General features: G+C 45.1%; 1 protein-coding gene across 3 annotated transcripts in view; it reads right to left on the reverse strand.

The window, feature by feature from the left end:
- Positions 1–26626, reverse strand: part of LOC142579037 (apoptotic protease-activating factor 1-like) — a 129754-nt gene that overhangs the window by 85935 nt on the left and 17193 nt on the right. For 2 of the 3 annotated variants that reach the window (XM_075688843.1, XM_075688842.1), the window contains exons 2-7: positions 26200–26243; positions 25833–25999; positions 24912–25085; positions 17443–17820; positions 10021–10264; positions 728–960 (exon numbers count right to left, since the gene is read on the reverse strand). In XM_075688843.1, coding sequence (XP_075544958.1) covers positions 728–960; positions 10021–10264; positions 17443–17820; positions 24912–25085; positions 25833–25979 — 1176 coding nt within the window. In that variant the 5' untranslated portion in view covers positions 25980–25999; positions 26200–26243. The remainder of the gene's footprint in view (positions 1–727; positions 961–10020; positions 10265–17442; positions 17821–24911; positions 25086–25832; positions 26000–26199; positions 26244–26626) is intronic. The other variant, XM_075688840.1, reaches the window with a different exon arrangement.

The raw sequence follows: 26626 nt of genomic DNA on the forward strand, positions 1-26626 counted from the left end.
GCACAGGAGCAGCACCTCACAGCCTCGGCCTTCATCAATAGGACTGTGGTAAAGCCCCTCCATGCACACTCTACTCTCCCTTTTGCTAAGTAAAGCCAACCTTTGATGTGCGCCGCTGTTCCCCGATTCCTACCTCGCACCAGTGCTGCTTTCGATTTTCACTTCCAGGGCTCTCATTTCTAGTAGTTCCACTTCCAAGATTTCCGATTCCTGAATTTTTGCTTCTTGCAGGCTCACACTTCTACGAAGGAGTACTTAACTGACAGCAGTAACATCATTTCGCTCAGAACCATAAGCTCACTCTTAAAACAGTTGCACCCTTTGAGCTGTATATATTGGTCCCACAATTATCGTGATCTGCCTTGATTGCATTTCCATTCTTGCAAAATGCTGGGCTCGCTACTTTCCTGTAGAGAATACTATGTCGCATTGATAACAAACATGCCGTTCGTGACTTGTACCGGGCTTGCAGCGTTAAAGAAATGAAATGAGTGCAAGACAGATGACAATTATTTGTCTGAGACGAGATACGTCCCAAAGGGCAAAAATTTTTTTTTAGGATTGTTGGGGCTATGTAAGGTTCCCCTTGAAGCCTGAAGCTGACGGGTTGAGTGAGAGAGAAGCATGGAGGAGGAGGGTAGGTTGGTGGTACTTAACCTGATCAGCGAAAGCGTTTTGAAGGAGCTTTAGGCTGTGGCAGAATAGAGCAAGTACAGGAATCACTCACTGAGCTTGGGATGTCGACGTCTTCGAGAAAGAGAGCGAAGCTTTGCAAGTATCCGAGCTGTTCGGAGTCCAGGCTACTGATGATGAGCTCCAAAGGTGCATCGTAGGTGCTGCCGGAACCATGCCTCACTCGACCTTTGACGCGGGCATCTTCGATGTATGGCCTCCACTTGTCAGGCCGCTTGGCATTGGGGATCAGCACTGCCGCTATGTTGGCCATCAAGAGGGGCAACCCTGTGCACACAAGATGATACAAAATAATAATAATATTTGGGGTTTTACGTGCCAAAACCACTTTCTGATTATGAGGCACGCCGTAGTGGAGGACTCCGGAAATTTTGACCACCTGGGGTTCTTTAACGTGCACCTAAATCTAAGCACACGGGTGTTTTCGCATTTCGCCCCCATCGAAATGCGGCCGCCGTGGCCGGGATTCGATCCCGCGACCTCGTGCTCAGCAGCCCAACACCATAGCCACTGAGCAACCACGGCGGGTCAAGATGATACAAAAGGCAAGTGTACTATAATCTAGACCTTGAAAGCTTCAATCAAGCTACAGCCTTCTTTGTTTTAGATGAGCTTAGCTTGTCAACACAATTTAACCAATACAGAAAAATCTCACTAATTTGAATTTCATGTCACCAGATAGAATGCCAGAATTAACAGAACGTCAAATGTACCAAGAAAGCAAAAAACAAATGCTTACTACATCAATGCACCTTTATTTGCCAAAGAAACCCACTACCCTCCTTCATATTTTGCACAATATCAGTGCAGAAACTGCAATTTATATCTTTTGTGGCTGACTGATAAGTAATCGCAGTGACACGAAATGCATGTCTTCAACTCAATAGATGCGATTTTCACTACTGCACGGCCATGCAGATAACAATCATTTTTCACCAGCGAGCCGGCCAGCAGTCAGTCGTTGATCGTGATGTAGACAGCAGATGTGAAATTAGCATGCGGTTCACAGTAAAACACTTTTTATCCTCAACGGCACCCTTGCCATTTGTGACATTGCATTCTCTTGCACCAAACCAAAACAAAACTCGCTGCAACCATTGCTGATGAATACGCGGCTGCTATTCTCACGAGCGCAAATAGCGACGACGCAGACCCAATGAAACGTGACCAATGTGGTGTCACGTGTGGCATTAAGCAAAATGCAGTAGAATCTCAGGGATAAAATCATGCTTGATACAAATGCTCAAAAGTCCTGGCTCAAGTCCATTAGCTTACAACACACTAAATTTCAAATGTTGCGAATTGCTTTTTCCGCCGTGGCGGAATATATGAACAACCAAGCCAACGTGCCGGTAGCACCATGTCAGGCTGTTATCAGGCTGATGAAGACGCTGAATTTCTCGAGACATGCTGTGGATGATCACAAAGCGCAATCGCCACTTCTGTCGAGAAGTAATGCTCCCTACTTTCTTGAGTCAAGGTGGAGTGTTGAGAGGAGGGACGTTCTAGAATGCGGGGGTTAGAGCACCTAAAACCTGCCTGGACAGTAGTCCTTTGCCAGTGAGGTCGTGCTTTTTTATATTTCTATGCAATCCTTGGTTTTCTTCAGCAGGTTCATGCAGCTTGCTGGCCGTTTTCCAACGCTCTGCAACTTCATTGCGAGCTGGCAATCACACGAGACCTAGTCTTGCCACATCAGCAAGATCGGTGGCACTCACTTCCATGGGTAGCCTTATCTCTGTATTCCACACCTTCCGTTGTCTTCAGCCACCGCAAAGGAAAGTAAATGGATTCCAGTACCTCATGCATATCATGCCCTTATCACCACTAAGCAGCAACTAGGATGCAGCAACAAAAACTCCAGATAACCAGGCAGATCTTAAAATGATGGCCTTGGAAAACAAACAGTGCATAGCTCACGGCTACCAAAATGTGCGCAAAACAAGCACGCGAATTATTCAAAGGGGCGTCAGCCAACAGATGCGCTCCCTGCATGCAATGTGACTGCAGTAACGAATCATAACATTAGTTTTCCCTTCTTGAACTAGCTTTTTTCCACATAAAGAAATATAGCACTGCAGCTAACTGAAGCTTTAATCTCTTGTGTTTATGGCAATATCAAGATGGTGATGCTGCATCAACGGAAAGCCGCACCATCATAGTGCGATATGCCCTCCTGAAGCCCAATTTTTTTTCCAATTTCAAAGCCAACACACTAAAAAAGTGCAATTTACTCAAATTATGCAACATGTTCTTTTATAATATTTCACCATGACATAAAAAAAGTATTGGGATTGCAGAAAAAATAAGAAATAAAACATTTTGACCACGTTGGCCATTTCATTGCCGTGTCCCCCTTATAGGGGCCTTGAACGACCTTTTCTTAAATTTTTTTAAAGCTTCAAAGATGCCATGGACCACATATGATGCTTCCCAGGAACACCTATATTACCGAAATAATTTTTCAGGAAGATCTGGTTCAAGGGGACATACTACGAGTGCAATATTTACCTTTCCCATTCCTGGTCGTAAGCAGCGGAGCAGAGCCAGTGGCGTTGCCTTGCTTCTTACGACCGTTGCCTTGCTTTTTACGAGCATTGCCTTGCTTCTTACGACCAGTCCTATTATCAACAACACTGGTCATATGACTGGGGCTGGGTGATCATGCGAAAGGTACAAAGCGATGTAGCTGCTTAGTACTGTCATTGACTAGGTGCCGTGGAACATGCAATTTTTTTTTTAATGACTTTCCCAATCTGGGTCTACTAAGGAGATATTCTTGAGCGGACACCACAGACAACTACTGAAGGGATTCTGATCCAACCCTCAGGCATGGTGAAAAAACACAGTACTCGGATTGCATACGCTGCTGTGAACATTTCAGCCAAATTTTGCGGCCTTGTACAACGCAATTTTTCCCCAAATGCTCTCTTTTAACAGAAGACTGCTCCTTACTCTTTCTGTGCTGCCATATTTTGTCATATCGCATTTTCCCAGCTGCTACTGGTCAATAGCCAACATCAAGAAGGGTGTTTGGATCAGTGAGCTTCTTCCTACTGTTACTGCGCTTATTTATTGACGCAGTTAAATAAACAGACAGTACTAAGCGAAAATCTGCATGTCGAATTCAATAGGAATTACATTCTTCCGGAAGTATGACTATCATTGGCTAACATTTGGCTACGCGCACCTTGTGTACGAATGAAACTTTCGCCACATTACTTATCAGTGTAGTAGCTGCCATGTCGCGCTAATTTCTGTTAGTTTTGAACACTCAACTAGCTTCGAACCACACTATACTTAAGCTCAGACCAGACATACATTTGAAAGTGCATACTCACTTCTCATCACTCCTGGCTAGATGCCTAGGCCAGACATCATTTTGTTTTGAGCTGTGCATGGGACTTGAAAATGCACAATTTATATATAGCTACTATCCAATGGTCAAACTAGTGCACAACAAAGCTGGTTTGCACCACATAGCATGGACAGACTGGAGCACATGAACGCGAGCATGCACTCCTGCCGTGTCGTGCACATAGTTGGCCACTACAGTTGCACATAGCTGCATCTGCAGTGTAGCATAAATACTGCAACCGCCGTGGGGTGCCGCGACGAGTCTGCTTGCCAAGCTCCTGTAGCTCGCTGAGGACAGCATTAATTGGTATCTGTGGGTGGCTCCGATTGGTATCTGTGGGTGATGCTGTGGTATCCTGTGTTGGCTTCCAGTTTTGGTTTCAAATCGTTTACGTCAGGACGCCACTCAGCGCTAAACGCTGCAAGTTGCCTGCTGTGTTTCTCCACGTTGAAATAAAATAATTCTTGGTCTGGTCCCCGATTTGAACAGTCCGGCTCTTTCTTGCGGCACTGTGCACACCGGCCGTTTAGACCTCATGCCGTAGGTCCTCCATCCAGCCGCCCCGTCGATGCTACAACAAACTGGCGACGAGGTAAACCGTTTACTCTTTTCCTACGTGCCCTGGTCGTTCTACTCCTGCTCTTGTCCTGCTTCGGGCATGCCAGACACTACGTCTACTTCTGCTCCGTCCACCTCAACTCCCACGCCTTTGTCCTCGGTGCCAAGCATGGCATTTGCACCCCCCATGCTGCCTTTCCTTGCATTACCCGGTACTCCTTCTGTACCGTGGCTTACATGGAGACGCTCCTTTTGCATGTTTCTCCAGGCAACCGGACACGAAGCACTACAAGACGACAGGAAGAAAGCCATTTTACTCAGTAACTTGGGCTTCGAGGGGCAGCGTCTCTACTACGATCTCGGGTCGCAACCGGACCTGACAACTACTACGTTTGAAGACATTCTTCGCATCTCCGACCAGCACTATGAAGAAAGCACCAATCCCCTGGTGCACCGCATTAGCTTCCGGGACAGGAAGCAACTACCCGGGACTTCGTCACCGCGCTACAAAGGCTGGCGCCTGCTTGTGCGTTCGGCGCGAGGAAATCGGACAAAGCATGGAGCAAGTTGACAGGAACTTCAAGTCTTCAACAGCTCGTCTGTTCAGCGAGTCTCGACGCAACGCCAAGATGGCGTCGACATTCATCACCTTTCTCGCCGAGGCGCGCAAGATGATGGTCCCCACCACCCTTCTCCCTCAACTCAGTGGCTTCAAGATGGGGCTCAACAGTATGGCGGACAGTCGCATCCTCCGGAGGCTGGCCAACGTGATGCCTGACCTGAACTCCGCGAAGCCAGTCGAGACATCGCAGTCCATTGCTACCGATGTGGTTCACCTCGCCACATCGCATCCGATCCAGCCTGTCCGGCAAAGCATGTTACTTTCCATGCTTGCGGAAAAGTGGGACATAACGCTTAGGTTTGCCGTTCGAGGAACCAAATACAGCGACCGTCTCCTGCTGGAGCGCAGCTTGCTTCCGCTACCGCTGATACAGAATCAGCCACTACAGTCCCATTTGTGCTTACAATTCAAGCACTGAATTTTCGTCCGACAACAATTCACGCCGAAGTGCTCATTGCGAATACTTCACTCATGTTGCTTGTGGATACGGGAACTATGGTGTCGCTGATGAACAGCTCCCTGTACAAAGCACATTTCAAGGTTTTTTCCTTATCTCTGAGTGTTCGACTCCATAATTATTTGCAGCAAGAAATTCTGCATTCAGGACATTTCTCCGTGCTCATCAAGTATCGCAACAAGGCTGCAGTACTGATATTTGACGTCACGAACCAAGGCACTTCTCTTCTGGGCTTAGATGCCATTCAAGCTTTGGGCATTGACATTTAAGGGTCTTTGCTCGGATGTCAACAAGTGTCAGGAGTTCCAGCTGACCCAAGCGTTCGGCTTCCGTCTCTTCCACACAACACTCCAACAGAGTTCGCCCATCTGTTCTCAGGACAATTGGGACTTGTAAAGGGCTTCATCCACGACATTCGTCTTCGAGCTTCAGTGCAACCAGTCTCGGCAAAACTGCGTCCTTTACCTCTGGTTCTCCGTGAGCAAGTCTCCGCCGAGCTGCAATGGCTGAAATCAACTGATATCATCAAACGAGTCTCAGCGTCCCAGTGGATTTCTCCGCTCGTCGTCATTCGGAAGAAGGACAATTCCATTCGACTTTGCGTCAATCTTCAAGACCCTAACAAGGCTATTGTCATCGACGCCTTTCCGCTAATGAGAGCTGACGAACTGTTGCATCAACTCGCTGGTGCTACTGTCTTTAGTAAGTTGGACTTGCAATCCATTTATCATCAGGTTTTATTGTCCGAGAAAAGCCGTGAGCTTACTACTTTTATTACTCATGACAGTCTCTTTCGCTTCAAGCTTGTGGTTTCGGTTTGGCATCTGCGCCATCTGCTTTCCAGCAGATCATGTCATCTGTTTTAAAAGACTGTCCAGGCACTTTATGCTACCTTGATGATGTTCTTGTATGGGAACACACTCAACGTGACCATGACAGAAATTTGCAAACCGTCCTGTCTAGAATAAGTAATGCAGGCATGCAGCTTAACCACAAGTGCGTATTCAGTATCCCAGAATTAACTTTCCTAGGACATAAAACTTCCGCAAACGGCATTTCCCCGATGGATAGCAAAATTCAGGCAATCGTGGAGGCACCACCGCCTAAGGACAAAAAGGCTCTAGATTTATTTCTGGGCCTCACGAGATATTATGCTAAATTTATCCCGCAGTATGCCGACGTAGTGGAACCGCTAAGGAAACTCCTAAGGCAAGGAAAAGCCTTTGTCTGGGATCGGGATACTGAATACAGCTTTCAGGCAATTAAAGACGTACTTGCATCACGCCCGGTGGTACGCATGTTTCAACCGCATCTTCCTATTGTTGTGACGGTTGATTCTTCTGACATTGGCATAGGAGCCATCCTACAGCAAAAATGCAGAAATGAGCTCTTTACAGTAGCTTTTGCTTCTCGTACATTATCTTCCACAGAACGATGGTATTCCATAGGCGAACAGGAAGCATTTGCATCTCTGTTTGCGTGTGAACACTGGCATGGTTACTTGTGGGGTCGACAGTTCACTCTACGAACAGATCACCAAGCTCTAGTCGCATTGCTATCTTCAAAAGGTCCTGGACAGCGACCATTAAGAATTTCAAGGTTGAGTGCAAGATTGCTATTGGGGGCGAGCTCCACCATTGGAAAAGCTGGCGCCACCGTCGGTGTGACGTGGCATGAGGGATCACGTGGACACAGCGAATGCGTCGCCTGCTTCAGAAGCACCGAAGCAAGCTGAAAATGAAAGTTCAATTCAATTCAATTATTAAGTACCAGTAATTTCCCCTATGTTGTCATTGGTGTCTTTGTAGGGTTCTTATGATATGATTAATAAAAATCGGGCCCCTCGGTTAACCCCCTTTCTTCTCGTTCATTACATAATGAGGGTCTCAAATCTGGCAATACTGATGCCTTCAGGTAGCATGTGCAGGTTTATTGACCAGTTGCCTTCACCCAGAAAGACCACATACTCGTGATGCCTGAGGTAGAAAAGGTTTGCAAGTGGTGGCGCTGGCTAACACTCCCAAGGTTAGTTCTAGTAGTAACACATAAATACCCAAGGAAGTAGATGGGGAAACTGCGCAACGGTAGCCCAATTGGTAGAGCACCGCGCGCGTATTGCAAAGACGTGGGATCGTTCCCCACCAGCGGCAAATTGTTTTTTCATCCACTTCCATTGCCATTAATTTATCATTTCTTTAATTCAATTTGTAAGTACAAGTAATTTCCCCTAAGTTTTTCTTGGCATCTTTGTTTATTGGCTTCTCGTGATATGTTTTTATCTACTGGTAGCAAAAATGGCGGTTTCTAGTATTTGTATGTTTTACCTAATTTTTTTTGTTTGGCAACATATCTTTTTGGAAAGAGCATGTCATTATGCACAATATGCTATGCTGCAATGTGTGCTGGAATATTATTTGTAGTGGCAAATAATTTTTTTTGTGAGACATATAAAAAATGACCATTTTCTAGCAGTCATGGAAAAGGAACAAATTTAATATTTAGTGACAGTGCCCACTTTGCACTCTTGGTATGCTTCACCGCAATACTTGCACATGCTTGACCATGTAACAAAGTTGTATTGCGGCAGGGCTGACTTTCGGAAACTGGCATTATGCAATGTTTCATAGGGGCCCTGAAACACATTTAGAACTATGGTAATCATAGAATGGCCTCACTATTTTAAAGTTTTGTCGTCCCGCGAATCTCATGCTGAAAAATTTTTTTGATCATTTAACTGAGTTATCGCACCGATGTACGGCTTTCTCTCTTTTTATCTCCACTAGCACAGTGGAAGCTACACAGCAGAGAAGCCAAGAGGGCAAAGCTCCGGCCAGAAGTTTAGTGTCGCAGCAGCAGAGGGGTTCTTCGTGGCACCCTGTGGTGGCCGCATTCAACTATGCTACACAGCACACCACTGCCATCTTCGAGGCCAAGTGCAGCAGACACAGCTGTGCGCAGTGCAAAGCTGAAATTATTTTTTTGTCTTTTTGAGATCACAGATATATAAATTTATAACTTACTGCTTTTGGCCGTTGCCCAACTGCTTTCAATTACATTTTCGATGCAAGACCAAGCGACTGTTCCCTGCTTTTGACACAAGATTGTAAATTCTCTGCTGCATGCATTGCAATAATATTTGGCTCACCTGTTCACAGAGTCTTGTTAACAGATTAGCAACGGTTTTTTACTATGTTCAAGAAGTGCTTCAGGGCCCCTTTAAGGTACCTCAGTGCTCATACTACAACAGGAGATTGTAAACGCACACATGTATAATTAAGGAACGAATTTTATGTTCAATGACACTTTGCACTCTTGGTAAGCTTCATCGCAATACACTGCATATGCTTGACCACATAGCACCACTGTATTGTGGCAAATCTGGCTTTCAGTAACCAGCATCATGCAACACTTTAGACCCTTGTTGTGCTTTTCGCGCTTCGACACCATTGGTAGCGACGACAAAGGCAGAGTCAGCACCATTGCCAACAGCAGGGTATCATTTACATGAAAAATACGGCATCGAACAGCAGGAGGCTTAACAGTGAACATCGAAGCAGCTGGGCCTATTGACAGCACAAGATGACTACCATAGCTGCCAGCGAATCAGCATGCGAGAGTGCAGGTTTGAGGTTGCAAGATAATCAATGTAGTGGCAGCTTCAATTAATGCCGTTTCGGACCCACGGTCATGTCAAAAAGTCATATAAATTCAATGACAAAGGGTTTCAGGATATTAAATTTCAAACGTGCTTATACATTGGCTCTGTGGGGCATGTAGCAGTGCTGCAAAGGCATCCGAAAAATCTGTCATTGATGGTAATTCTTATCGAAATTCTAAACAGATTTTTGCTTCAGCTTGTTTCATTCAATACATTAACTATTATACACAATAACTGAAGGAAGAAGCGCACTGATGAGTGCACCCTTGTTGACTGATGTCAAGTATTGGCTAATGGCAGCGCTTTATTAACAAGGGTTGAATTAACGAGGGTTGAATCGATGAGATCTTATTGAGTAACTAACTGTTTAGGCCAAGTACACCTCTTCCACTGCAACTAGCTTCATTTCACTGCTTCAGGCATGCCGGAGTTGCCTTATCACTTGAACACATGACGTTCCATGCGAACCACCTTGTTCTCTCTTGAGGATTGCCAAGGACCTGTAGACCAGTTTTAACACCCCTATAGAAAAACAAGCGCTGTGCCCTTTAACACAGCCTGAGGTCAACTGAGACACGATGCTTTCACAGCAGCTGCTGCAGGTGCCAGGGAAGAAAATCACACTTGCTGAAATGGAAAAGTAAGCACAGCAGCTGACAAGGTATGCGACGTACCTCGATGAGCCTTCCATATCTCTTCAACCTCTGGAGGCAGTTCTTGCTCAGGTATTTTCAGGACGCTGGCAAAAAGTTCCCGAGTTTCGTTGAGAGTGAGCCCTTCATCGATCTGAAGGGATTGCTTGTACATGTGCATGTCATTCACAACAGAGTCGTCCCGAGTGGTCACCAGCAGAGGACAGCCCACAGTAAATGCCTCCACAACTCGAGCGGACCAGACATCGTCAAGCACCAGCAAAGCCTACAAAAACCATGAAGAAATCTAAACTTTCACAAGAATTGACACAACCAATGCTGTGGTAAGACAGGCATAAAAACTAACAAGTGTTCATAAATTGTACATTAGTTGAGGTTTGAAAGAAAAAGATATTAACCAGGAGACTGCGATGCTGAATAGCAGATTTCAAATCAAATATCTAATCGAATCAAGAAAAAAAGAATTACACATAGAACCTCCTGTGGGAGTTACTTAAATGATGCATAAGCATTTGCTACTAACCACCTTATGTTTTGCCGTTGTAGGCTGCCATGTTTGGTATAATTGCGAGAAACACTGCGAAAGAATTGTGAAATGGAGAAGCATCGCTGCAACAGCAAATGTTGACTGAAACCAACATGAGACGATGAAGAGGCTAGTAGTAGCAATGTTCATTCATGTTATATGATGGTGCAGTTGGATGATACCACTGCTTCATGTAAGATGAGCACTGGCCAATGCATGCTTTAGAATGTGATGCAATTGAACAGTCACATTTAGTAGACCTTGTACGTAGGCATGATCGATGGCGCTGCCTCCTCTCGATGCGAATTATTATCAACTGTGGTCAACCATACTCCGGCGACGGCCGCGCGGGCCTTATCTTGAAAGCGATTTGCGATGGGGACAAAGTTTGCAGAGTGCTGATAGCTTCGTGCACACTCTGTTCTCGCCACTTACCGTATTTACTCGAATCCAACGCACACCTTTTTTTCGATGAAACGAGTCCAAAGATTGCATGCGCATTAGAATCGAGTTCGACCCTAAATCCGCTTTGCCATATCGCCATTGGCATTCGAAAAATGGCCGCCTCGTACGCGCTTCTAACCTAGCTGTCGTAGCTTCCTCCATGTGCATACCTCCATGTTGTACGTGTAACCAGGTGCTGGTGTAACCTAGTCTACTGCCTGTCTTCCCGTTTTCTGCGTTTATTCAATCAGCATGGAAACGCCGACTACGAAGACATGCCGAGGCCACCATGATGCCGCATTTAAAAGGAAAGTTATTGTGTGCGCGGAGACGGACGGAAATCGGGCCGCATCACAAGCATTCGCAGTTCCCAAAACTTGCGTGCGGGACTGGCGCAAACAGAAGGATAATATTTTCGCCAGTAATGCAAAGGAAGTGCTTCCGTGGACCGAAGCAGGGCCACTTCGCCGAAATAGAAGAGCTGCTCGCGGAATACGTGCAACAGCAGCGAGCGACCCGGCGGCATGTGAACCTCAAAGTATGTTCATTCAGCTCAAAGTATGGGCGATAAGAGCTCCTCGCGGAATACGTGCAAGAGCAGCGGGCGGCACAGCGTCAAAATACGCTCATTCTGCTCAAAGTACGGGCAATGCAGTTAGCCCTACAGAAAGGGCCAATGCAGAGTGACTTCAAAGCAAGCATGTGCTGGCTATCAAATTTTATGAAAAGAAAGGTTTTTCTCTTTGAAGGCGGACAGGGATATGCCAAAAATTTCCCAAAGAATATGAAGAGAAATTGCACAGTTTTCAGCGGTACGTTCTGAAGTTGCGCCATAGAAACAGCTACCACTTCGGACAGATTGGAAATGCCGATCAGACACCGCTCTACTTTGACATGTCTGCCACCACAACCTGCTGAAAAGAAGGAGGCGAAGCAAGTGCACATTTTGTCTTCTGGCCACGAAAAAAATTGAGTCGCCGCAATGCTTTGTTGCACTGCAGATGGGCACAAGCTGCCCCCTTATCTTATATTCAGACGGAAGACGCTCCCGAAAGGAATAGTGTTTCCGAGTGGCGTGATTGTGTGTGCAAATGAAAAAGGTTGGATGACCACGGACTTGGTCGCTGACTGGATTGATAACGTTTGGCGGAAGAGACCCAGTGGCAGTTTGGGTCTGCGTGGGATGCTTGTGTTCGACGTGTTCAGGTGCCACCTTGACCAGCGCATCAAGGACTGGCTGCATGCGACACTGACCTTGTTGTGATACCCGGCGGCATGACATTGCAGCTCCAGCCGCTCAATGTTTGTTTGAACAAGCCAGTGAAAGATAGAATTCGGGTGCTCTAGACCGAATGGCTTGTCAGTGGCTGCCACGAATTCACGCCCGCCAATAAAATGAAACGTGCCTCCCTGCAGGACTTTACTAGATGGATGAAAGATGCATGGTGCACGATCTTGTCTGCCATGGTCAACAATGCCTTTAAAAAGTGTGGGATTTCGAATGCCATGGAAAGCACGAAGGATGAACTGCTTTGGTCTGTTGATAGCGAGGAGTTGTCTGATAGCAAGAACGAGTGATATCTATTGCCCCACGCAACTCGTACCGGCGCAGTAAAAATCTTGGCGGCAAGGTATGCCGCTTCCATTTGTGTTTTTATTCATCGCAACTTTAGTGTATTGGGAAAATTTTTTTTCGGATTTTTTTCGAATTTTTTCGAATATCGAATTTTTTCGAAGTTTTTTTTCGAATGAGAGAAAACAGTATTTCTATATGAAAGCACAAGGTGCACGGTATTGTACTCTTTTTCTTTTTTTTGGTCACAGAAAACAGGTGTGCATTACAATTGAGGGTGCATTGGAATATAGTAAATACGGTAGTTTGCATTGAAGTGAGAGGCAGCAAGAAGGTCAATTTGCTCACAGCTGTGGGCCCTGTCATGGAAGCGATCGTCTTACATTACGGACGGACGTATTTTCTCGTTGGGTAGGCACAGAAATGATTAAGCATTTAAAGAAAGCAGAATATTGTCACGTGGTAGTGACGGTGAAGAAAGCAGCAATACGGTGGAATACAAACAAGTTCTTATTGGGCGAACCTGTGCCCACAAAAACAGGCTAGACTTATAGCACAACGATAGCGGCGAACACGGTCGGCGATTGTCGGAAATCTGATCAGCGGGTCAAGCGCGTTGGATTTTATAGAGCAGTCGTCGAATGTTCCAGACTAATCGTTGGGACCCGCGTGCCTTCCACAAAGTTCTACACCATTCGCGTCAGGCGATGAAATCAGATAACACAAGGTTCGGCGACAACAGACAGCCAGGTAGAAGCATTGATAACTTTCCAGAAACTTCGGATACATGCAGGCGCGTCCCGCGCTGTGCGATTACATTTGTTAGGCGGCAAAACGTGGTCGCCCGATAAAGATAAGTACACTTGTCAATATCAAATTGAATATTGAATATCAACATATTTTTCACCAAATTTAAAGCTTGCAAATTTTGGGCCAAGAGATACGATGCTGCACATGCTCGATGTCTCCTTGTATTGCATAACAAAAATGTATCAAGCTGTCAACAACATCGGTAGATAGAAATCCAAGATATAGTGTATGGACTACTATTATAAAAGGAAACACCAAATTAGTATGCCAGCACTGATTACAGCTCGTTTCTAGTATGTGTGTAAAGGTCTGGAAAATATCTTTTTATCAATAAAATTTCTGCTGAAGAGAATCAAGTGCTTTTTTCCTAGAAACTAATAAATTAGTGGCATTCTGTTGTACTCACTACCAATGGGGTTCTCAGTTTAATAGTGTCGCCATATTTATTTACTGCATAAAAAGTTTTGCTTTCCAGTTTTTCTCCGAAATACAGAAGGGTTATTCCAACTTTACGACAGGTGGGTTGTCTTCACTGAGGTATCTATTTGGGCCTGTTGGTATGCCGTAAGTATGTACAGAGTTGTGCATAAAGGACACGGACACAAGAAAGAACGATGGGACACACAAGGTGCATCCCATCATTGTTTCTTGTGTATGTGTCCTTTATGCACAACTCTGTACATACTTAGGTCGGTTTTCGTAAGGCCAATCTGCACAACAGATGAAGGCACCATGCATCACATGACTCGATCACAGCTCCGTGCGTAGCGTTCGCCGACAGTAAAAAGCAGGCATTCACACGGTTTCATTGTTAGGTTCGGCCTGATTTGCCACCTGTCAAAGATGCTGAAACCAGCAGGGTCACAGAAAGATCGCTCTACGCTCACGCTATGTTTACCAAATGCAGACATCCCAAATGCAGAAATTAAAAACACAGCCATAGCTAAATATACATGAAGCCATAATAAGAAAACCAACACAACACAATCTTTCAAGATTAACTATACTAATTTCACTCTACAAATTTTTTGTTTCGTCATCCCCAAGTACTTGATATTGACAATCCCTGCATGCTCTTGAGTGTGATTTCAAAAGGAGAAAAACATTTCCCCAGGGTTAAAAAATAAGCATATGCTCATACACCCATTATTTTTTCAGCCACGAACCACGGTTTGATTCTAAACACGTACTTAGTTACTTAAAGGAGTACCGAGAGAAACCCTTGTGACAGAAAATGTTTGCCTCATTTTTATTGCTCTATTAGATAGCCATCGACTTGATACTAATTGCACTATGAAGCCTTGGTTCCCCAAGAGTGCAACAAATAATTCATTACGTTACCTTTCAATGCGACGAGTTTAAAATGTGTACCAACAGCAATGCGGCTTTGGCAGTGAAAAACTCATGACATCACTGAAGCCTGTTGCGGTGGTTTCGTGGTACCAGATACCACTGACACGTAAACACACACACACACACTACGGCCGTGCTGCCAAAAGCCGAGTCCATTCTATACTCAAGGGGACAAGAAAGGAGAGCATGTCCCCCTGTGTTTCCAAGAGAAGTGCACAAATGGAAGGGCCAATTTGGCAGCTCTTGGCCACACAGTCACTGTATGGCCCCTCCAATCACCACACCAGGCAGACTAGTGAGCTCCGTTAAGTTGTTTGTGATACCACACGACTAGACAATCTCTGCTTTCAGTGGCATGATGAGCCTCCTTTTCCACATTCAAAGCAACGCTGTGCTCGACGAGCATTTTGAACGAGTCGTATAAAAGGTACTGTAAATATTTGGGGCGCTCTCGAGTAATTGATGCTTCGTATCATAATTATAGAGTCGATAGCTTAAGAAGAATGAAAGACGAGCTACGAAATTTTCGCATCCGCACACTCTTTTAAGGAAGTCCAGTTTTCAAACCATGTCTGTGTCACACTGATTTCACTCATGGCTGAGTGACATGGTGCTGGCTGTGGCACATTATTACTCAGAAGGTCATCTTTGTGTCGCCACGGATCCACGTGAAGAGCCCAGGTACACCTCTCATGTTTAACTAAAGCCTCACATAATGACGTGCCTGCAACAAGCAGTAGACGGGGCCATTACAGACAAGAAGGAGCGGGGATGAAAGACAGACGGAGTGGGTGAACTGAGCCCCTTAAAGGGTCGCTCACCAGGCCTCGACATTTTGAGCTGACAAGCGCAGTGCATACGATGTGCACTAACGATCGTGTCTACTAAGTATTACAGTGCTAAGCGTCACAGAAAGAGCTGAAATTTCACACTAAATGCCCTTTGCCCTTCTCCTCGCAGGTGCCACGTTCCCAGCCGGAGAGGTGAAGTATATGTGCAAGTGCACCTATGTACATGCATGTGCAGTGACGTTGCTCATGGAGACACGTGACTTCGAGAGTTATTCAGGGCAACATTTGTTATTTGTGTAATCTGTTGCTTCAAACGAATTAAAGTTTAGCACAATAATAAAACACACAAACCTAATGTCTGCATGCTTTTGTTTTACTTCATATCGTTGCAAGAGAGATGTACTTCCATTTCGTCTGCTTGTTCCCACATTGTGCAGTCACGTGCGCAGATAACGAAACTATGTAATTTTCTACCGGGTTCCAGCACACACTCATGCTCTGTGATCCGCTTGTGTCTGCATCAATGTTCATATATATATTTACCACTAGTCAGATGTTCTCGTGCACAGTGTGCAAAGTTGCGCGCTGCACAAAATTAGACAAATGCAACAGCTCGCACGCGGCACCAAGAGCAGAAGTGCACCGTGCAGCAAGAAAGGGAGGAAAAAAAAAAAACAAGACAGGGCCTTTGACGTATGCATCAGGCCATTCTCGAGCTCTGATATGGAGAACACAAGGAAGGAATTTCGCTTGCGGAGGCTAAACAGGGCAAGCGGAGAGAGTTTTATGTTGGCGGTGATGCTCACCTCCTAAAATCATGGGTCCGCAGCATTGAAATATTTTTAGCTCAGCTTTTAAAAAACCAATTTGAAAAATTCTTGATGTAGAACGCTCCCTAGAGGGCACATAACCTCCAGCGTATAACAAATTTTCTATGAATCCTGCCTGGTGAGGGGCCCTTTCAAAACATGACCATACCAGTTCTTACAATTCAGTTTGAAACCCCTGCGCAACAAAAATCATTTGCACTTGTCTCACACTCTCCAAACAAGCTGTCTTTGCATCACAAAACTCGCATCAAATCACTACCTTTGTACTTGAGCATCATATCCCCAAAACTGTTTTAATTTTTTTTAAGTGGAGCTCTTAGGCACCTGTTCCAGTGGTAAGCTTCAGTGGCAGCATTGTCCCTCATAACCAAGCGAACGAATATAGCGAAGGATGAAAGCGAATGCAGAACACAGCGGGAGATGAAAGATGCCAATAGCGAAGAGACTGCAAGTAGAAAAGCAGAGGAGGAGGGTTCAGCAAAACTATGAGGTGGAAAGCACAGAAGGAGGGTATGGCAAAAGCGAGAGAAGCGCGGTGCTGCGAAAAACAGGCTTTGCGGCGACGATGGCTACGAGATGGCACCAGAGTAGCACGGACTGTGTGTATGGAAACAAAGCGCTGCATGAGCGGAGGGCTGCTGTGAATCGCGCCCATACATAGCGCCACCTCTCAAGATCTCCTTATTAGCGAGGCAGTCATGCCACACATTGCTCTGTTTGCAAGATGCTGCACAATCAAGATTAAATTAAATTATGGGGTTCTACGTGCCAAAACGACTTTGATTATGAGGCACGCTGTAATGGGGGACTCCGGAAATTTCGACCACCTGGGGTTCTTTAACGTGCACCTAAATTTAAGTACACAGGTGTTTTCGCATTTCGCCCCCATCGAAATGCGGCCACCGTGGCCGGGATTCGATCCCACGACCTCGTGCTCAGCAGCCAAACACCATAGCCACTGAGCAACCACGGCGGGTACAATCAAGATTGTCCACACCAGCCAATATACTGCGAAATGAAAACATGTATACAGCTGCACTCAAATTTCGGATTACGGAGTATCGTAATCGTCAATGAATTTTTTTCCGCATGTGCAGATTCATGTTTGACACTCACTTTGACGTCGTTCAGACTCCATCGCTTCAACCGACAGGTCGCCATTTCAATGGTGCTGACATCCTTGTGCGAGCCAAGATTCAAGCGGTCGAGCTGAAGATGCATCTTGAGCAGCACATCGCTTTGCTCACGCAGTTTGCCAATTGGCAGCCAGTAGACCCCATCTGGGAAGCAGTCGACTAGCAGGCTATAGTCCCTCAGGGCCTCTGCGGCCAGGATCGACTTGCCGCAACCTATCATGCCATGCAGAACCACAGCTCCATTGCAACGGTACCCACTGGAGCAGAGAGACCGCAATGCATCTCTTATCTCTTGCACAGCTCTTCTTCGTTTCACCAGGTGCACGAGACGAAATGGCACTCCCCCATTTTGAAGTACCTGCAAAGTAAGGTAAATAAACGTGTTGATATTGATACACATACTTGTATATATTTTTTCGGCGACCATGTTTCATCGGCTAACAAATGTTAAACATTATTTGCTCACCACAAGGTGCATCTGCATATATCACAACATTCTCAATCATTCTTGCTGATTGTACCCGTCGTCCATGTTGTAGCAAAAGCTTTTGTAATCGAATTACATACACAACGTGAATAGTGTTGCACAATTTGGAAGACACGGAGGACCAGCGATTATGCTGGCATCTTCTACTAGACGTGTATAAGCAGCTGTCACGTTTGACCAGCAGATAAGATTTCGACGATTGATTCATGTGCTCGTTACTTTCGTTATGTCTAAGCGTAACTTGTTTTTGTGGGCATAGGTTCATTCAATAAAGAGTGTTTTGCGACTCATCATTCTGCCACATTTTGATTATTCACGGTCACAACGAGCCAATATTGTAGAAAAGTGACACTTGAATTGCAGCCTGGGCCCTTTGGTTTCAGAATGACATCTGTCTACTGACAAAACCATCACACTTAATGTAGTTTTGCTGATTGCTTTTGAGTGCTCTGGAGCACAATGAAAGGCAGCTGCATGTTGAGATGGTTGAAACCTCCCACAATACTCTCATTTTTGGGGTTAAAGTGAGCTTCAGAGATTTGGCCTGGGTCTGGTCAGCGGACACAGGCCTCTTTCATCATATGGAGGCATGTCCTGAGGTGGCAAAATCTGGTTGGGCAGATGGAGAAGTAGTTATCTCTTGGTGTTCATTTCTGTTGCTCACACCACTCTGCAAAGACTAACGGTACATTTGGCTGGTCATGTTTTAGCACTCCACTCTAGCAGCGAGCATCACATTCGGCTGGTCGAAATTGAGAACTCGAAACACATTTGGCTGGTTCTTTCAGAGTGCCGTGCTTCAGATCAGAGTGCTTGGAGGCACTCTCCACCTTCAACCAGGGAGCTCAACGAAGATTTGGTGGAGTTCTGGTCATGAGGCTACTGAAGCTTCCACTGCTGGCGTGGCATCTGCGTGTTAGCTTACAACATAAGATCCCATTAATATCAGGCTCTGCATCGTTGCAATCCGAGTCGTAGAGCAGCAGAGACCAGCCAAATGTACAGTCGCGATCTTTTCGAGCGTGAACATAGGAGCGTGTGACTATCCATACTGCCAGCACAGTTTAGAGGCGCCATCGAGAAGCAGTGCTCATGCACCGTGGGTCTGGCGTACAAGAATTTTACTTTCGCACACATTGCATCGTGCAAGCATGCACGTGTCGTCTGCTACACGCGTACTGCAATGAGGGAGGTATACACTTCAAGAGTGGTAACAATGTTGAACTTGCAATCATATTTCACACAATATATGGAAGTCTGAAACTATGCTACTATTTGCTGAAGTTCCCAAGATCAATGTTTGTATGTAGCTAGGCTATTGCCATGCATGTGTATTATACTTGTGGGCGTATTGTAGAAGCGACTCCCTCTGTGTTTGTGGGAGATATATATATATATATATATATATATATATATATATATATATTCGTTCAAATTACCATCTTGACCGGGGTAGCTGCTGAACCTCTCAGCATAACCAGTGTTTCTGAAGAAGAGAGGTGGGACATAGTCAAACTTTCGCTCAAGAAAGGGATATTCTCAGCGCTCCATCAGCGCCCTGATGCTGATGGCACTAAAGACTGTGAATTGGATTATCCAAGCATTCAGCAAGGAAGGCCACATTTTTTATGTCCCACATAGGCGTTGACTAAAGGCAACGACGGATGAAGAGCACGTGCTTGTGGTAGCTGCAACTGTGGAGAAATCATTTCAGACAGAAGTGCAGGAGCTGCTGGATGTGAATGCTTCCATTCTTAATATTGCGATTAACTCAAGTTGTGTGGCTGCGCTAAAGCCTGTCCTCACTGCTTCAAATAAGGCATCATGACTGTGATTTGGCGAAGTGCACGTCTCATGCAGATCTGTTGACTGGGGTCGAGTAATCTTCTAGGACGAGTTTACTTTTTCAACATGACAAAACCAACGCGTGCGAGTGTGGCGACAAGAGGAACATGGCAAGAGCTTTTTCTGAATGAACTTTATTTTAGATGAAGGACTGAAATTAATACGATTTCCATGCAGTTATGAGCCAGCCAATGTGCAGGGAGTCGCCGCAAGCCGATGCACCTGCGTGAACGTGTGGGCGCAGTGTCAAGGCATGGTCTCGGGCCTCTACACAGCATTGATGGCGCTCTTACTTTGCAGCGCTACTGTAGCGAAATTCTGGAGAAAGTGCTCCTCCCTTACACCCACATACACCCACACTGCTTCCCAGATGCTAATTTCGTGCTCAAGCATGACCTTGTGCCGGTGCATACTGCGAAGGTTCTGAATGAGCACTTAGAAACTCACAGGATCTATCTGCTGTCCTGGCCAGGCAAGGGCACTGACATGAACATCTGCGAAAATGTATAGCGGCGCATAAAAGCATTCATGTTGTGACAGCCTATTTATTCGGCTACTGTGGACGAGCTGTAGGAAGCTGTTTGCCGAGAATGGGATCATGTTAGAGCAAATAATAACTTTGTGCCTGCCGTGAACTCTTTCGCGTCATTAACGAAGCAGCCCAAGCCACAACCGTAGTGAACTCTTCACTACCATCTAGAATGGTAGTAGTGGTTGCTGCAAAAGGGCATATGACAAAATATTAACTGAAATCAAACAGCGAGTAATTGCAGTTTACCGTTGTTCCTTCTCTAAGTGTTTTAATATTTTGTTATGACAAGAACAAAAAAAAGTTCGGACATTTGTGTTTCTTAGCCTGTTTTCTGCATTGTGTGACTAAAGGCACGTTCACACTGAAGGCGGAGCGGCCAAAGCGGGCAAGCAGACAAGCGGAAAGCAGGCAAACCTCCTCGCCAGGAAGGTAATAGCGGACGGAAAATTAGGCGGCGAGCCCAATCGCTCGCAGACCATTTTTTTTCCGCCCGCCGGAGCTTTCCGCTTTCCCACGGCCAATCAAAATGCCAGACGACGGTGGCACGGTGACGACACTCACACACGCACGCATTGAGGACGGACAACCGGTGCCAAGAGATGGCGACACGCGAGTCACGAAAACGCTAGATGCTCCGCCTTCTCTGCGGTGTGGGCCGCCAGCCAAGCCGTCCAGTCTAAAGAGGCGCGCGCTCACCGCCTCGCCGCATTGAAAATCCGCTTGGCCGCTTCCACGCTCCACTTTCAGTGTGAATGTGCCTTAAGGGAACCCAGGAGAAAAGAAAAAGAGAAAAGAAACCTAGATAACGATTTTCAGGTAAGTAAGGTGGCTCTAAGCATGAGGAAGACAGCGTTTGAAGTGGAAGCATACCAATTTCGGTTACAGTAATAATGCGGTTACCATCGAGAAAAAAAAATCGGCTAGCAGATGACAACCCAGTGATCTGATCTGACAACCCAACGAGTAGCACTGGCCCAGTGGGCTGGAGCCTCACCAGGTCAGTCAGTGGGAGAAGACCCAGGCAGAAATGAGGCAACATACCAAAATAATAAAATTTTTAATTACACTGCTACGTAAAAAGCAGTAAGCTGGACAAGCTACTCTTATTGAAGAGGAAATGTGAACGCTGTCACTGGTGGTGGTGGTTGTCTTTTTATAGCTTTCCGGCAATACTCTCATCCAGGAGAGGGAGGAAATCATCACTGCCTACACTTGTGGCTTGGCGCGGCCAACTTGTCCAGGCATGTTGGCTAACTCCCGCCCCACGGCATGAGTCAAGAGAGAAGGGAAGAAGGCTTCGCATGGCATCGGAGCAAAACAGATACACTGATGCCAATGCACGCGGGCATGCCTGTTCATGTTTCACACTTGTTTCAAGCTCTGACTTTCAGTGTTTTTGACTGTCCCAATTGTCATCGTTGTTCAAGCAATAACTTGAAGACCTTGGCGTCAGTTTTGGCCATGTGACATGAATCTTCATCATAAAGCAAATTATAACAACAGTCACAATGACAGCAACCACGAATGACAACTACAGAGTCCTAAAAACAAAAAAACGCAATGTCATTTGTGAAGCTAAATGAAAGAATAAAAAGGTATGAAGCATTCCTACAGCTTCTTTATGGTTCCCTTTAATGGCTACGGCAATGTGGATTGTACTACCACTATATTTCAGTTGGATGCTATAGACCTTTTCATCGGGCAAGGAGGATAGGGCGCGCGGAAGCCTTTCCTCCTCTCTGGCTTGGGCAATCCGGCGCGGCGCTGCTTGCAAGTATTGCTGTCGCGTGTTGCGGAATGATTTTGAGATGTTTTAGATTGTACTTTGTGAAATTTATGCCATGTCCATTCATATAAGCTCGTCAGGGAAGCCTTTCGGTGCATCGGTAACTACAGTAGGTGGAAATATGTCTTGGGGGCGCAAAAATGTGACACGCTTTATCAGCCACAGGGTAGACACATTATCAGTCATGGTGTGTGTATGCGTTGTGAACTATTTTGCTTATATCTGTTTCAATTCAACAAAGAAAACCGTTGTCTCTGTATCACAAGCATTAAATGACAAATCAGCTCACTGTCTGATGGCTTGGCGTAGGGAGTAAAACAAAGCATAAGAATGCATGCTCGTGCACGGCCAACCTGAGGCAACCACGAAGCATGTAAGTGGCAGGCGCTATCAAATATTAATGATGCACCGGCATCGTTCTCACTCATTTCAAGTCTAGTAGGCTTGAAATTACTATATGTCTATGCTAGCCTTCCTGCATAAGGCTGATGGTGCTGCTCAACACAGCGATCACTGCGGTTGGTGAACCAGCACTATACATATGTAAGCTGTGCGCTTTGGCATTGCCTTTTTGGTCTGCATGCAGACGTAATATATGAGAGGGATCGCATAAAAAGAATGCGATGGCTATTCTTGAGGACAAAATTTCCGTAATACGTGTGAGTGCATCGTAGAGAATGGAACGAACACAACCAAAAAAAAAATTCGGTTATCATCCTCTTTCTCAAAAAAGCAAGAGAAAATGGGCTAACGCCGCAATACGACCTCGCATAGTCACGCCGCACAATGTTTATAGATACATAACCGCTGATGCCGTATGCTTGGACCATGCGGTATATGGAACAAAGATATCTGTAATCCGGCACATATATCACTGCTTAGGATGCTCGCGCAGTTCGTAAACAGTCCCTTTGCAGGACAAGCTTAATTCAGACTATAAGGTATGCTGCTATTACTTGCCAAAACTATTTTATTCAGGGGCAGAAACCTCATCCATCGAACCAAGTAGTCAAGCAATGTAACCTGCAGCTAACAGTTTGAACGCATGTCAAAGTATAACATCACAGCTCCTATTGTAGCAGAACGGTACCCACGCTGTTACGATCGGCGTATATGTTTCATGGCTCCTAAACCGCAGCTTAGAAATAGAGGATAATATTGCAATAAGGTCACATCAGTGAATGGAACATTCAGAACTACACAATTGATCTCCGAGGCTGATTGTAGGCTCAAATATGCGCACACATCGCGCTGCGTGTTCCGTCCACTTCAACGGCAGCAGAAACTCCGGCCTTGATGCCTTAAACCACTCCTTCACGGCTCACAGAACTATTTACCACATAGAAGGCGCACACATCATACTAAACAGACCGCACGACCGTGAAAACAAATGCCAGAACCTACCGCCGAGCGTATACCTGCCATGCAAAACACCACTTTCACCCAAGCCAGTATGGCGCTGCTCATAGGCAGCACCACTGCGTTCACAATATGGCGGCGCCTACGAAAAAACAGTGTACATTTGGGGCAACTTTCTGTGGTAATGAAAGGAAAGCTATGGGGGCGGAGCTTTTGCACATGTCTCACTGCAACAAGTGCCGATAGCATTTGGCAGCGCTTTTCACTTCTTGGAACACATAATGAATCAGTGTAGCTTCCACATGCAACTGTTTCACATTTGCCCAAATGCAGAAGAGGAAAGCAGACAAATAAGTCAAACTTAACACTGAGTGGTGCATTTCATCTTCTTTTGCTGTTGTTTGTTTTACGTTTACGTCATTTATGTGTTCTCTTCCCCTAGTCTAAACTAACACAGGAGTGTGAGACATCTTTCAGGAGCACTCTTGCTTATGAATGCTTTGCCTCTGTAGGTTTTCTTTCATTGACAAAGAAAGTGGTTCGTGACTACAGCACCGTCTTTTCTCTTTCGTGTTGCACATTTGAAGTGCTCCACACACACTGTGGGTTGTCTAAACAACCAGTGCACAGCACAATATTGCCCAATTAGCAAGCCTGAAGCCTTTAATTTAATGATTATGTTTTCCAGAACTAGAGCAAGAGTTCAAATGATTTAATTTACTAAAATGACGAGAGCAAAACTAATGAGATATTACTGTAGTTGCTCAAATGCAAAATACTGCTAGATTCAGCAACAGTGGTTACAGTACACTGGTTATGATGAAAAGAACAACGTACTGGTAGGCACAGTGACAATGAAGCAGCAAGTTCATTGGTTTTCAGTGGCTTCACCATCATGACCACTGCAGTTACAACTGTGCCTTGTAAAAATCTCATGTAAGCATACTTCCTTCCACTTCTCCACAAGGTCAGTAACCATATCAACTCAACTAAGCTCCTACTCAAAGGGTCCTTGAAACATCAGTAAGATCTGTGAATGTCGCCCAGTGCACACAAAAATGGCACAACTAACAATGTGCGCTGCCTGCAGGGTTCTTTACGTTTCACCCATCGACACCAGAGGCAGTGTTCCCAGTCAATCACTTTTAGAGGAATGACCACTTTCGCAAGATTTCGCATGACTTGGCAGCGCAAGCATCAGCGCCTATTGGCAACAGTGTTCCACATACAGTGCTGAAAGTGGTCTTGGCACTATGTGAGGAATGCTGTCGGCCGTAGAAATCAACGTCTCCGGTAACAAGTCCCGTCAAATTTTGCAAAAGTGATTGCATCTCAGGAAGTGGTCGACCAAGAGTATTAGTAGCCCCAGGCATGACAAGTGCTTACATCCTGCCAAGCTACAAGCACCACGAATCATCCCTGAAGTGATGGCAGCCTTACCTTGTGCACATGAACATTCTCTTTCTTGATGTTATTATGCTCCATGCGAAGCTTCTGTGCAATCCACCCGTAGGCATTGTCATGTTCTAGGGCCTTGATGAACACATTATAGCCAGCTTCACCTTTGCAACACAAAACGTCCAGAAGGCGTCTGACCTTGTTTTCGACAGAATCCTGCAGTATATATAAATGCATACATAATGAGTTATGCAATGCACTACGCTTGCTTGAGATGTCCGTCATGGGAGGATTCATAAGACAGTCAAACAATTGCTGGAAGCCTAATTACATGTGCTATGCCAATATGACAAAAGGGTGTATAAAGCATACATTACTGATCTAAACCAGTGCATGTGAGCGCACACGCACACAGCTTACTATGAGTATGCACCTATCTCATTCCTATTGCAGTACTATATGCTTTTCATATGGCTTTTCAATAAATTTCCATTTTGATAGTACTGCATATTTATGCAATTTTGATTCTACTATCTTTTACTGTGTTTCATTTTTACCATTAAAGCATACTTTTTTTTCTTTATTACTACTTTCCCTCTTAATCCTGTAGGTCTCCTATTTAATGCTGCAGGGGTATCCAGGTGTCCACTGAAACATGAGACAGTTACGATGCTTGCGGCCTTTCTTTCTGATCATTCCATTTCCATTTGAAATAACTATGCCATCAACATATCCCTACAACAGAGCTCAGATGGACTCAATGCATTAAAACTGCATTTGAAATCTACTTGGATCAACCAAATATTGTTGCAAATCTACTAAAAACATTTTAAAGAAACTTCTTCAATCAAAATTTGCAAACAAGATAAAATCTGTAATTCAGTAAAACGCATTTTCACCGCTGCAAAGGTTGAAGTTATACTAAAATGGCAACAGTGAAACTGACGGTGTCATTTTTCTCACCTGTTTCAGGATATCTTCATGCTCTTCCTTCGAGAAGATGTCTGCTGCTTCAATGTAGGGTAGCACAAACTTGACCTCCACATCTGCAACTATGGCGTCCCGAAGCTTTGTGAGGCATATCTTCTCTGCTGTGTCCAATTCATGCATAATGCTTCCAAGTTCTAGACCTAGTGCAACATAAAAATGCAAACACAGTCACACTCTAAAACACTCTGACGCACACAGCGATGCTGAAAATGCTTGCAGTGAACAAAGTTGGTAAGCTGGATCAATACAGTGTGTTAATATGCATTCATTTGTAATATCATTGATAGAAACAAGTCATGAAGCCAATGCAAATACAGACTTGCATAGCCATTTTTTATACCTTTCCGAGTCCCACCATATGTTTACCAATGTTCAGTCTTTGTTCTGTAATAAAGGGATAAACAACAAACGTCTGAAGCTGGGTTCCTCACAATTTAACTTGAAGCTTATACTAAAGGGCACAGAACAGCTAAACTAATTTTGACAACAAAAGAAAGAAAGCAATTTTTCCCGCTTATCAAAACACCACTCTCAGCCTGTGGAAGCCACAGTTTGTTTTGGGAGGATATAATGAGTCACAGCCACAACGGTAAGAAGGAATGCACAAACACCACTAACACAGATTAGCAACTATTTGTCATCACAATGGAGCCCATCACAACTCAAACATGCATTAAAGTTAAAGCACACACACTTTGCTTTTTATCTATGATGCAATACAATGAAGTCAAGGTGTAACAACACAGTGCACACAGTGGAAATTCGAT

This window comes from Dermacentor variabilis, chromosome 4 (assembly GCF_050947875.1).
Source record: "Dermacentor variabilis isolate Ectoservices chromosome 4, ASM5094787v1, whole genome shotgun sequence".
NCBI lineage: Eukaryota > Metazoa > Arthropoda > Arachnida > Ixodida > Ixodidae > Dermacentor > Dermacentor variabilis.